This window comes from Phalaenopsis equestris, unplaced genomic scaffold (genome assembly GCF_001263595.1).
Source record: "Phalaenopsis equestris unplaced genomic scaffold, ASM126359v1 Scaffold000094, whole genome shotgun sequence".
Taxonomy (NCBI): domain Eukaryota; kingdom Viridiplantae; phylum Streptophyta; class Magnoliopsida; order Asparagales; family Orchidaceae; genus Phalaenopsis; species Phalaenopsis equestris.
Window position 1 is genome coordinate 4,592,314 of NW_018164536.1, and position 15,030 is coordinate 4,607,343.

Consider the following 15,030-nt stretch of genomic DNA (forward strand, 5'->3'; position numbering starts at 1 on the left):
AATATTCATTTAGTGGTAAATATTGAGACCTTCAGAATCTTCTAGGATTGATGGTAAATCAAAATAAGTCATACTTACTATAGATATTATATTCTTGGAGCATGAATTACACCTTTGAATTTAACATCCTCTAGAAGAAAAAAACTACCACCACTACATATGGGCCAAAGACTCATTCCACATTGGTAAAGAAATCGTATGGCATCCCAAAGAAGCTGAACATGTAAATTTTTCTCATTTGGAGCTCTAATTTCACAGAAGAAAAATCCATGATCTGAGAGAATCATATCAGATCTATCTACATCAATGAACACTTGGAGAATTTATGTGCATGAAAGTTTTAAAAGTTAAATTTCTCTAATAATATGGACAATGGTGGGATTTTTAGATCACATTGTTGAGATCAGAGAAAATGCCAACAAAAATTTATAGAAGCAATTGGAAAGTAAATCAGATATCATATGAAGGAGACCAAGGCTTTGAAAGCTGGATTGTAGAATTATATTTTAAAGTATAGTTGGATTAGAATGTATTAAATTTTTAAACCCGTTCCAATAGGTTTATATTTAAATATAAATTCAGTTTAGTTAAGTCCCGCAGAAATTATCATCTAACTTGAACGTACTTAGGTTAATATTATAAATAGAGTTCATTTCTTTGTGGAGTTTTTCTAGGCGTAAATAAGAGCTATGTCCATTCTAAAATTATTTGCAACTAGAGCTAAAATTCTATATAAGATATAATGAGAATTCTCCAAACCTTAGTTCCATTATCCTCCACTTCTTCTCCATTGTCGTAAGAACAAAATCTGGCCCGTGCAACAAGAACTGAAGGACTCTAATACTCCTTTTCACTGCTTAATCAGTAGCTAGAGCTGTTATCGCCTGTAGCTATGAAGCAAAGGAATCATATCTAGGGTACCACAGTGCAAATGTTCCAACAGCCATACCAGCTACAATTTTTTATACTGATCAATATGGTTTTGTGAGTTTCCACTGCTCTTTGTTCTATTATTGCTGGACAAAATCTGAAGGGAAACAATGAACTAAATGCTGTTTACAACAATCCAAAGTAGAAGACTGTGGCCTTCAAATGTTTAGAAGAAGAATAAAAAATTAGAACGTGTTTGCCAGAATAATAATTATATGGCCATAAACAGAGGGGAGATCAATTATGTAAGAAATATGCATCAAGTTATCTCTAATTCAAATGGTTGGTCAAAGAATCCCTATGACCTCCCTAATTATTCTACATTTAGAGGTTGGCTATGAAGTAGAAATGGAATCTACTGAAAGTTGAGATGGATAACCAAGCAAGTTGTCATCAAATGTCTTCTTCTTGATTGATGGCATATGCGTACAGACCAACTCTTATGCAAAGTTGAGATGGGTATCCAAGCAAGTTGTGATGAAATGTCTTCTTCTTGATTGATGGCATAAGCGTACAGACCAACTCTTATGAAAAAAAAAAAAAAAGATGCACAAGTGTGGGATAAAAACTCTACATGAGCAGATGGACAGTAGCCAACAGGCACGAATGAGTGTAGGAATGCGAGTAGTCAAGCTTGACATGAGAAATTTAATTCAAGAAAAGGATTTGAAATTGAAGTGTCTTCAAAAGCAGACGAAATGGTTAGCAGTGCGATTAAAGGTAATCTACAAGAGGAGTTGCGTGAATCACACTCAAAATTGCAATTAAGATGTTTGAAATTTATACTGACAAAAATTATTGTAAATCAAGATAACATAAAGTGAAGAGAAGTAAAGTCTGGTTGAGAGAGAAGTAAAGAGAGAATATAAGAGGAAATATTACTTTCAATTCATTTAGCAATAACACAAACATAAGCCATAATTCTCATATTCACAAGAAGAAAGTTGCACAATAAGATTAAATCAAACAGAAATTGTTGATGTATTTAGAATAGACAAAATAAACCAAGGTCCAAAGATTGTAAAGTCTGGTTGAGTGAGAAGTGAAGAGAGAATATAAGAGGAAATATTACTTTCAATTCATTTAGCAATAACACAAACATAAGCCATAATTCTCATATTCATAAGAATAAAGTTACACAAAAAAATTAAATCAAATTGAAATTGTTGATGTATTTAGAATAGACAAAATAGACTGAGTTCCAAAAATTGTAAAGTGATATATGCAATTTAATATTCAAGAAACTTAGTAATAATTCTCTCATGTTTGCTTCTGTATTAAATCATCATGTATATCGATTTATAGAAATCACATATTCAATCAATAATATATGAACTTCCTTCTTCTCAACATGATATCAAAGCATGAAAACTCAAGCCACCAACCTGATTGGTCACATCCCTTCTGCTACAACCCTCCTCACATATTTCAGACAACACCACTTGCCCATGCACTCCACTCGCCTATTGTAGTAAGCACGTGCTCAACCACTCATGTATGTCCTCACGCACGCTACCACTTACTACTTGCCTCACGAGTGTTCCTATTTTTACTCTTGAGTGTTGCTATTTTTGTTCTTTGGTCACGCACGCTACCACTTACTACTTGCCTCACGAGTGTTGCTATTTTTGTTCTTTGGTCATCCACAATATCAGTATCCCTTGAAGCAAAATAAAAATCATTAATCCCCTATTTATGAAAATAAATTTACATAATAATATTAAATCATATTTTGAAATTGCTATTGAATTAACTAGAATAAACAAAATGTGTACAATTCCTAAAATTGGAAGGTGATTACATGTGATTTAATATTTACATAATTGGGGTATTATTCTTTTATCTATTTCCTTCTTACATCATCTTTTATCTATTATAAAAATAATATAATGCTAATAATATAAAAAAATTATTTCTCTAAATATTGTATTGAAGCAAGAAAATCATAGAAGTCCAAATTAACTCTATCCCTAGTCCCCCTACAACCCTCATCGCATAGCCTAGTCACTCTCACTTGCACAAGTACTCTCTTCGGATAGAATCTACCTTAGCTTTTCTTTTTGATTTTAATCAAGTTCATTTCCTTTTTGTCCACAAACACGGTTTGCTTCGGATAAGTCTTTTATTTTAGATGCTCACACTTGTGAACCCGCCTTATCGAGTGTGGTGACGACTGATGACAACCACATTGTTCCTTTTGTGTAGCTTTTATAGCTTTTTTTGTAACTTTATGCTTTTTATATTAATGCAAAATGCAAATCCTTCAAAGAAACCATAATTACACACTCAATCTCATGTGCAACCTTGCATATGTACCACTTGTCACTTATCCCGCACATGCTTCCATTATCTCATGTATGTGTGCCGCTATTTGTTGCTATTAATACTCACTTATATAGTTCATATCATTATAACACCTGCTTGCATAAAAAAATCTTAATCTTACATATGTTTGCGGAGCCATCAAATCACCTAGTTGACTTCATCCACTGCTCAACACTCTTCCCACTCTATTGCCTCTAATCTCAATAAACCATACTTAATGATATGATCTTCTCACCTTCTCTTCATCTTTATCTCACACAATATCACGGCCCTTTCATATCTTTCATACGAAGTGAAACCTTCCTCCAACAGAAAGAATTTTGTTACTAATTACAACATGTAATTAAGGGCCATTCATTTTCAAGTTGGATGTCATGACAAACTCACCTTGATGATGATATTGTAAGTTATTCAAATAGTAAACAACTAATCAATCTAGTTTGGTTGATGAAACTTCAAAACTCACTTTTGCCTCCACAACCATTTTTCATGAGATCGCCAAAGAAATGTCTGATTTTCTAAGTTTTCCATCTAGGAATATAACATCTAAAGTGAGCATACCTTGCACTCTTAGCTTATTTTCTCTCCATCAAAAGAATTTGTCTATTTAGAATTACAATAGTACCCTGAAGTTAAGTAGAATTCTTTCAATGCAAGTCTTTCAAAACAAATTCTGAAAACCAACAAGAGCATGAAAAGTTCATAGTTGTTAAATTTCTCTGACTTTCATCCACCCCTCCAGTATGTACAATCTCAGTTGATGAATGATTCTTAAAGTCTAAATCATGTAACTAATATCTTATATGCTCTTTGGGCACTAAATGATCATCTTCATTTGAAAATTGAAGGTTACTAGATTTATTTGATTGTTACCAGACTAGACATTTCATTCATTGATAAAGTAATGAGTAAGCACATACAAATTCTAAGGAATAAGCAATGGGAAGTAATTCTACGAATTACAAACGTATCATAAATTATTTTGGAAAAGGGTTTGTTATTAAAAAATCTAATAATAAAAACATTTTAGTATTTTGTATGCAGCTTACATGGTATCACTTCACGAAAAAAAAAAAACCAACCTCTAGATATTGTATCCAAGTATAAATAAATTTGATCACCAAGAAGGTAAATATAAACTATTGTGGCTATGTAAAGTGCTAAAGAAGAATGCAGAGCGAGTGATGGCTTATTTTGCATATGAAATGATATGAGGTAAAAAAATTTTACAATCATACAGTCATTTTTATTGCCATAATCCTAAATTCATGAATCAACTAAACAAATAGGAGTGAATTTTCATTTCATATAAAATGCTGCGATGTCCAAAAAAATTGTTAATCTTCATGTCCCCAATTTAGAACAAATGGCGAATATCTTTACCAAGGCTCTATGGCACCTACCTTTTTCAAGTCATGTGATAAGGAAGATCAGTAGACATATATGCTCTAACATTAGCGAGTGGTGGAGCATTAAATAATATAGACGAAATAAGCAGGAATTCTAATATTGGAAAGTGAATATATGTACTTTAATATCCTGTAATTTAATATCCTCATAATCAAGGTAATTACGTTCTCTTTTTTTTTTCTTTTCACAGTTTCCTATTTTCCTATTTATAGGCCTTACATGTTCAATAAAGAATACAAAAAGCTCATTTCCTCTTAATAGAAATCAAATATAATCCTACCAAATACATCCAATTTAAACTAAAATTATCGAAAAGGATACATAATGCTATTTTAAGTTAAATAAATACAAAATACTAATTTAATGAAATCAACAACAACAGCAAACATTTATCCACTAAGCGGGGTCAGCTACATGAGTCCTTTTTTCTCCATTGTGTCCTATTGAGTGATTCCACTAAGCGGGGTCAGCTACATGAGTCCTTTTTTTCTCCCTTGTGTCCTATTGAATGATATATTTTCATCAAATTCTAATAAATTAAGATATTTTTATATAGCGTGTCTTTTTATGTCTATCTCTAACTTTCATAACATAGTTAAATCTTAAATATCTCTCTTAACCAGATCATCAGATGGTCGATAATTAATGTGACCAAACCTTCTAAGAAGACTCTCTCTAATCTTGTTGTAATACTTCAAAAATAGTAGAGATAGTCAACAAATTAATCCTTATACATCAACTTACCACCGTTCACTTGATTGCTTGACACATCTGCATTCACATGGAAGACAATGAAAAGTGTTTGAGCATAAGAAAAAATGTAGTGATGCGCTTCATATAACACTTTCTTTCCTAAATAAATCATAAACTCGTGTGTTTTATTCAAGATGAACATGAGCCAAGCTTATTCAAATAAAAAGTAATCATGTTCTGATTTTTTTTTCTAAGGTTCACATAGCATATGCTAGAATAGAACAACGAGGAAATAAACATAAATAACAAGGAAAACATTGGAAGGAAAGATTCAAAGGCCTATACATGTTAACTAAAACCAAAAAATAAAGGTACCTTTCGCTTTTTCAATCTTTTCCCTGCAGCATCATTGTTCATATAAGGAGTGCTGTCCTTTGTTTTCTCTTCTAAAGGAAGTGTTCTAATCTCACTATAGAAATCATCCGTCAAGGAAAGCAATCTGTGCACAAGCAAGCAAAGATAAATAAAGATAGCTCGAGTTTATGCATCCCCTTAATCCAGACAACAACAAAAATGTGAGATTGAATAGCATGCATCAAAAGAATATGAACATAAATAACATCATAATGAATTCCATATTTCATTATATGATAGGTTTAAGCTCCAGATAAAACTCCTTTTTTCTGTAACTGGTTTCTCTCATACAAAGCAGATTCAATAGACTAAAAATCATCAGAGAGTAAATATCAAATTTTCTGTTAGTTTTACAGTAACAAGTTACTTAAAAAATAAAACTTGGCCTCTGAAATATCAGAATTTAGAGAAAAAACGTTCGGATATACAGCATATTTGAGCTTCTCCGGAAGCTCAGAACAGTGCGGATTGCAGCTGGTTTCTTGAGGAAAGAAGAGCGGGAAAAACAGAAAAAAAAAAGGTCTTCGATATTTCATTAAACTAGCAAACAATGGCAATGAGCCATTTAATTTTGTATTTTCAGTGAACAGGTTTAGGTGGGGAATGTAAAAAATGTAAAATTTGTGAAAAAATTAGAAATGTGAGCATATGAAACTGTAAACCAAAAGACCAAAACATTCAATCAGCATAAAGGTCGGAGTAGTGACGATCACACGTTCAAATCTATTGATACGGCTATGACTTGATGAAAGCTGAGAAACCAATTTCAAGCCCCAGGTCTCATCTGTGTTTATCCAAATAAAATTTTATATGCTCTTGTATCTGACTATGGTGCTCGCAGACATTATGAAAAGCTGATTGTGTTGTTGCAGCCAAATAAGTATCAACAGCATCTATTGAAGAAGAATGGTCAATGTTAGTTTGGATAAGAGGAGGTATACATCCATAGAGCACCCTAAAAGGAGACATGACAATGGACGTGTGGCATGAAGCTTTATATGAGTATGGGCTGTCCATGCGATAGCAACATAAATATTGTTCAAGGCCCTAATTCAATTTGCCAATTACAAAATTGGTTTATGAGTGATGGGGTAGTGTTGTAATGAAGCAACCATTTCCTTAAATAATGCTAAACAAAATTTGATCATGACTCGTTATAAAAAATTATTGTCTTTGGGATACCATGGTGCCAAGAAACATCTCAATATGAAAAATGAGGCCAATATAGAAGCTAAGAACAGAGGTGTTAAGGAAATAAAATGCACATATTCTGTTAGTTTGTTGATGATAACAACATTGTTTGATTTGCCATCAGATGATAGAAGGCGGATAATGTAGTCAATAAATATGACATCCCAAGCAACAGACAAAAATAGGAGCAATTAGAGTCCCACAGGTGCTAGAGGTTGATATTTCATGGCCTGGCAAAATTTGACAAACTCTTGAACGTAGATGTTAAGATTAGGCCAATGGAATTTCTCAAAGACAATGAAGTGGGTTGCAGAAGCCAATAAGACAATGTTACAGTGGTACATCCTGAACAAGTCCCGTTTCATTGTGGAACAGGAAGGAATGAAAATGCAAACTTATTTTTTTATAAGCCCATTGTGAATCATATAAAAGACTAGGATTGTTTCAATACAAAGCTTAGAGTTCCTTCAATTGTGATAAAGATTTTGTTTCCGGTTTCAATTGTTGCAGGAAATCTAGAATCAATGTGATGATGATAATTAAAAGGTGTGGAGATGAATGTAACGATGCCATCGACTTTGTTTTCCTAATCCAGCTTATATTTAATCAAGAAGTTGTGACCAAAAAGTTTTTTTTTGTTGCTGTTCAGGCATTTGGATGAACTTCAACATCAGTTTGCATGTATTTTGATTAGTGTGAGTGGAAAAGTTTGAGCCAAATGGATACTGACTTCTTTTTGCCATTTATCTAAATGATTAAAAAAATTCATTGGACGTTTGTGAAGATTGATGCAACTTAGGATTCAATTTATTGTCATAGAAAGTGATGGGATTGTTGGCTTTGCACAAGATAGCACCAATGCTTAAGTTGGATGCATATATGTTTACTGCAAAATTCTTGAAAAAATATGAAAGGTGAAATAGTGTTGGGTTGGCAAGATTCCTTTCAAAAAGGGTGAAGGAGTGTGTTGACCCCAATAAGTTTTACATAAATCAAGTTGATCAAGAGACAATTCGTCGGTCAAATTTTACATGATTTGGTTAGCATAAAGAGAGAGACTGAAATAAAAAAATAAGAAAGAAGAAAGTAAATAATATAAGAACTCAAATTCATCATTTTGAATGCATAATCAAGATCCTAATGTACTAAATTTTCATCGGATCTGCACTACTTTTGTAATAGCAGATAGAAGGTAAATTCTAGGATCCCAAATATGAAATCTTGCATGCTCAAAAGACTCGATGACTCGTCAGCGGGCTCCAATGAAACATGTAACAAACTCATTAGTTCACTTATAAATGTACACGAGGCATGAAAAAAAATATGAAGCAGATTTATAAGACACTCGAAGGCTCGTCAACAAGCTTTAATAAAACTTGTGATGAACACACTAGATCAATCACTCGCCACTAGATTTGCAATTCCTTTACACAAGCAGGCATAAGGCAAATATAATGACCTAAATGAAACATTTACATTTTCTTTAATGATAACACTTTCGAGCAAATAACAATAAGAACCTCTAAAAATCAATTCAAATTCACAAGTCCTAGATATTTGCATGTACTCTGTCGCATGCCTCAAATTTCTCAATCTTAAGCATCTCAGAATGTTAAGCGTGATAATTGCATGTTTATACCAAAGTCAAACATGCATTAAAATGCATGCATATATATTTCAAAGTTTTGCTAAATCTCATTTTCAATACAGCAACAACAACAACAAAGCCTACATGAATCCTTCTTCTCCATTGTGTCCTATTTAGTGTCATATTTTCATTTAGTTCTAATAAATTAAGATCGTTTTTTATACAATAAGCCTAAGTCTTCCTAGGTCTACCTCTAACTTTCTTAACATAAGTCGAATCTAAAACACAACATAAGTCGAATCTAAAGCATCTACTCTCCTAATTGGATCATCAGATGGTCCACGCTTAATGTGACCAAACCATCTAAGACAAATTTCTCTAATTTTGTCCATCACAGGAGCTACACCAACCTTATCCCAGATATATTCATTTCGTATTTTGTCTCTAAGCGTCAAGCCGCTAATCCACCTAATCATCTTGGCAACACTTAACTTAGTATTATGCTTCTCTTTTAAAGACCACATGCAGCGTCATAGAGCATTGCAGATCTCACCACCGTCTTATAAAATTTTCCTTTCAATCTAAGCAGTAATTTTCTATCTCGCTTCATCCAGCCAACTTGAATTCTACTATTAACATCCCCATCTATATCACCATCACTTTGAACAACAGACCTGAGACTATTAACATCCCCATCTATATCACCATTATTTTGAACAACAGACCCGAGATATATAAATCATTCATGCCTTTTAATAATTTGATCACTCAAAGTTACAATTTTGTCACTAGTACTACTACTACTAAAATTACATTCCATGTATTCAGTTTTAGTTCTACTCAAATGAAGGCCTTTAGACTCCAATGTAGGCCTCCATAATTCAAGTTTTTTCTGGGCTTTTTCTCTCGTCTTATCCACAAAAAGGATATCATTAGCAAAAAAACATACACCAAAGTACATCCTCCTGTAAATGTCTAGTAAGAACATCCATAACTAAAGTAAAAAAAGATGGGCTTAAAGTCAATCCCTGATGTGGAAAATATTTGATCAATCCTCCTTCTGTTCGCACATATGTAACATTTTCTTGTATGCATATCTTTAATGACTTGAATATAAGTCATATCAACACCTTTCCTCTCAAGAACTCTCCAAAGGATATCTCTTGGAACCTTATCGTAAGCTTTTTCTAAATCAATAAAAATCATATCTAGATCCTCCTTATTATCTCTAACCTCCTCAATCAAACCTCTCGAACTTCTCCATCAAACCTCTCAATAAATGTAAAACCTCTCACTAAATGTATAAATTCCATAGTAGACCTGCCCGACATAAATCCAAATTGATTATGAGAAAGCTTCGTAAAACGTCTTATACTATATTCAATTACCCTCTCCCATAATTTTAAAGTATGACACATCAACTTAATTCCTCTATAATTTGCACACTCTTGTGCATCCCCTTTATTCTTAAAAATGGGGACCAAAATACTCTTCCTCCACTCAGACATCTTTTTATAAGAAAAGCACTTTTTGATTTTCATCTTTAATACACTTTACTTGAGTTAAATTTTTACTTTTTTTTCTCTTTGTTTGGCTAGTTTATACATATATTTTTCACCCTCCTTAGTATCTAATCTATTAAAAAAATCATTAAAAGCAGAATTTTTGGCGTCACATACTGTTCTTTTAGACTCCCTGATGGTCGTTTGATATTTTTTTCAGTTCTGTAAGTTTTTCATTTAAACCAATTTGTATAACATAACTTCTTATATTTTATCTTTTCTTGAACATTATTATTCCACCACCAACTATTTAAAGAAACATTTTCTTTTGATTCTCCAAGTACATCTTTTGCTACTTATTGAATAGTGTTTGTTATTTTATCCCACATAGCATTTGCTTCATCATGAACATTCCAAATTTTGACATATTGAATTTTACTCATAAAAATAATTTTATTTGTGTCTTTTAGGTTCCCCCGTCTAATTTTAGGATGACTTTATTTGTGTCTTTTAGGTTCCCCCATCTAATTTTAGGATGGTAATTTTATGTTAATATTTCATTGTATTTTTCATCTTTAAAACCTTCATTTTAAAATACAAAGTTAATAATCGATGTGTTGGGTACTTAAATCCTCACTTGGAATGATCTTATCATCTTTACAATCTCGACGATCACTTCTTCTCATAAGAAAATAATCAGCTCGTGTTTTATTTGATTCATTCCTATAAGTAATAAGATGCTCATCTCTTTTCTTGAATAAAGTATTAGTAATAACAAAATCATACCCTAAAGCAAAATCTAAATACCTCTACTTTCTTCATTAGTCACTCCAAAACCGTTGCCACCATGAATATTTATGAAATCTTCTACAACTCTACCGACATGTCCATTTAAATTTCCTCCAATAAAAATTATTTATTCAAGAGGTATCAATAAATCTCATTTTCAATACTTATTTTAAAATTACAAAATTATGCACGCTCTGAAATTAGGCGTCTTTCCTATAGGGCAAGGTCGTAAGTCCTACATTTATTTCCCTAAATAGAATCTAGTGGACAAGAATGAGCTCCCATGAAGCTAGTATGATCCCCCTCCTAATATTTATTGCAGTTTACAGGACTAACCATTTTTAATGTTTAAATGAATACGCTCAATCAAAAGCCAAAATAAGCATTTCAAAATCCCTCATGATGGGCATACTCATTGAATATCCCAACTAGAGGGGTCTACCTAAAATAAAAAATCTTCAGACTATGAAAACTTTAAAATGACATAAATTGAAATCTATCATTAAAAGCGAAAGAGCAATAAATTGATCCACCCTCTGCAATTGTTTGTCTATATGGATAAATCTAATACTAATTTGAGCTCTCATAGAGTCAAATATCATATCAATTATACTACTAAATTCACACTCAAAATAACTCTATGCTAGTAAGAAAGTGGTCGGAGTCATCTGTCCACATGGTTTCGCCAGTGGGCTCCACATAAAAAAACCATTACAATCATAGCCCTCTGACCGGATGGTTCGGTCACTAGACTCTATCAAGTGGTTTTGTCATTAGGCTCCAGTGTAGAATGGTCACAATTGTAGCATGTATGTTCCCAAATATTATTTTGGCCCCTTGAAGTTATAAATCATAGGGTATAATTGATAAAACACAAAACTCTTTGTCAGCAAAGGTCGACTTAGATTAGTCCTCTTAGAGAAATGTACCCCCAAGTCTACAAGGTTCCCTGAACAAAGCAAAGCATGATTGCTGACAAGATTTATTAGGACATGTTGGGTAGACCACCATCTCTGACTAAGTAGATCAAGGTCCACAACACCCCGGAATGATAGAATCATGGGATCTTGATTGGGTTCGTCATCATTTTCCCCACGATTCACTATTAAGCTCATGGTGATGATCTTCATAAATCTTAAATCTTAAATGTGTTGCTACCACACGCTAAGAAATCAACTTCTTAATGACTATCATTAATCGAAAGTGCTCCCCTAGTATCAGGAGGGGTAACTAACCAAAGGGACTTGCGCCTTTTGGAAACCTCAAACCCTAGATCTCAAAGTCCTCGCAAAAAGAAGGTAAAATCTTTGGGGAATGTTTTATCTACTATCTCATCTGCCTTCTGAAAATTTAACCTGAAACCTCAATGTATGCTTCCCTCACTTCTCAATTCTTCAGGGGAGGTGAAGGCATTGTCAAATTTTTGGAGCCCGTGGAGTGTTAGGCTATAGCAAACCAGTGGAAGTGTCGTGTTACAGTAGAGCAGTTAATAACGTCAACGAAATTAACAAAATTCTGTCAAATTTTTTATAGTAACCAACAAGACCAAAAAAGACATGTAAAGTTATCAATTTAATAGATGATAGAAGGGTAGCAATCATTTTAGTTAAGGGTTGACCGTCTTTAAAAGACACAATATTACACTATATTCAATTGTTAATTTGCTAGTGAAATTCATTCTCAAGTAGAAAACCAAAAACAAACAAGAAATGTCCAATTTGGATTGAAAAGAAAACCTTGTGAACAAAAATACCATGAAATAAAATGCTAATAAATTTGCGTGAATAAAGCTTGAGAAATATAATCATGATATTTTGAAAATTGGTAAGTGCATTAAAGAGACCAAAAATAATCACGGTGAAATGAAAATAGCCCTCATAAGTCTAAAAGGCTATTTTATGAATGTCTTCAATAGCCATACTGACTTGATGATATTCAATATGGAGATGTACGAGTCATGTGTTTGATCGATCATCTTAACTATTGGAATAAAAAAGTTGTATGGAATTGCAGATTGATTTAATGTGTGATAATCCACACAAAAAAGCCATGTATCCTCCTACTTTTTAACTAACAATAACGAGGAGGAAAATGAGCTTGGGCTTGACTAAATCATATCGAATAGAAGCATTTCTGCAACTAATTATTCAATTTCTATTTCAAGAAAATGTTAATTAATGGTATAGGTAGACATGCACAAGCTTTAGAGGCTTGACTCTTTAAATAATCATTCCACGTCATTCTACATATTGGATGTGACACAAAGAATATAAACTATGACATCGCATAGAAAAGCACCTTACCAAAGGCTTGATACCAACACCAGTCAATAACCTCCTAACTAAATCCAAAGATATATGGCTTGTGGCAAATGTGTACCGATTGACAAGCAGTACATAAAATTACAATAAAATATTGATTCCCAACTTTCGATTCCTTGATTCGATGATTCATTTGGTCTCTCACATGGAAGATCTTTTTACTCTTAAGATTGACTTGTGGAGTGAGAAACCACCAAATACGCGTATGAAGTAAATGAAAGATGGCATTCAAATAAAAGAGATGAATTATACAAATGGATTGTAACGTCATTTGGCCACTTCAAAGGTCTAACCGCATTCATGAGTTTTATGACAATTTATCATCCATTCATTGGCTAGTACATGCAAGTATACATTGATGACATTCTAGTTTATAGTTATACCTTGGAGGATCATCAACAGCACATACAGGAAACTCTTTAATATATTAACTCAGAGGAAATAATATGGCAATATGTCAATTTTTTGCTGATAGATGTCATTTCTACAATCAAAATCAAGATTGATGAAGAGAAGATCAATGCCAATACAAATTAGCCAAATCCTCAATCTTTTATTAATGTTTGGAGCTTCCAAGGTGTAATGTATTTCAATAAACAATTTATTGAAAAAATATAGATCGATGGCTGCTCCTTAGAACCAACCTATAAGGAAATAAACTCAGTTGGAGATCAACATCCCAAAATAGTTTTGTTGCTCTTAAGCAAACATTGACTAAAGCTCCATTGTAAAATCTACCTAATTTTAATTGACATTGAAATTGACTCAGATGGATCCAATGTGAGGATTGGTGTTGTTTTGAGCCTGAGCGAGAGGCACCCAATTGCTTTTTTCAATAAAAAAATTAAATGAATGCAATCAAGATACTCAACATGTGATAAATACTATATCATCGCCACCTTAAAACATTGGAACAACTATCTATCCAGTGACTTTACTCTGTATTCCAATATAAAAGCTCTAAAGGTATCTAAATACTCGAAATAAACTGGAAGGTACATATGCTAAGAAGGTCAAATTTCTTTCATCGTCCAATTACATATTAAAACAAAAATATGTGTGATTTAATGAGTAATTAACAACAAGTATTCAAGATATCGAGGATAAGTCTCCTCCTACCAAAAAAAGTATGACATAGCCTTTAGGGGTAATTATTTAATCAAAAGTGTCAAGATGAAAGGAGGCTAATTTCCAAAGAGTTAACATGACAAACCCTGAAAAACTTTTTTAGTGGGTATCTAAGGTAGGGATAGTTTTATCCATTGTAAGAAGGTGTCTAGCAAAAACAGCGAACTTCTGAAAGAAAAATGAGCGATTATGACTGGGTTTGGAAGCTTCTCAGTGGTTGTATTGGCACAACAAGCAACAAAAGTGCCACACCCACCATTCTTGAGTTCTAGTTGTTATCTGCCCAAGACAATACTAGAAAGAGCAGAAGAAGAGGAAACTAAGGACCGATCTTGAAGACATAGGATACAACAACATCGCATGGATTCACAAACCAACTCCTAACGCAATGCATTATAGTAGTAGTTTATTGGCTACAGTGATACTCATACATGGAAGCATCTTCTTCGACCTGAGGAAATCTCACCATCTTCTTGAATCAAAAAGTGCTTCAATAAGGTTCTCAATTGCCTATTTTTTTCTTATTAGGTGTTTCTCTTTGCTGAGAAATAATCAAGCCCATCTTTCTCATGAATTAAATTATAGGTTTTTGGAATTCTAGCAGGACTTTTGTTTCAAACCCAACTTAAGAACATCCAATCAAAACTTGAACCACTTGGAGGGGCCGAATAGATCTTGGTTAGATAGTGAAAAGACAACCAACACCAAATGAAGAATAGCAAGAAACATCTGAATTCTT

The 15,030-nt window shown here is 33.0% G+C and overlaps 1 protein-coding gene across 1 annotated transcript in view; it reads right to left on the bottom strand.

Annotated features, from left to right (window-relative positions):
* Positions 1-11,779: 11,779 nt before the first annotated feature.
* Positions 11,780-15,030, bottom strand: part of LOC110020182 (neuroguidin-like) — a 6,619-nt gene continuing 3,368 nt past the window's right edge. Inside the window, exon 9 of the mRNA XM_020718188.1 lies at positions 11,780-11,791. Within this exon, the coding sequence (XP_020573847.1) occupies positions 11,780-11,791 (12 nt within the window). The remainder of the gene's footprint in view (positions 11,792-15,030) is intronic.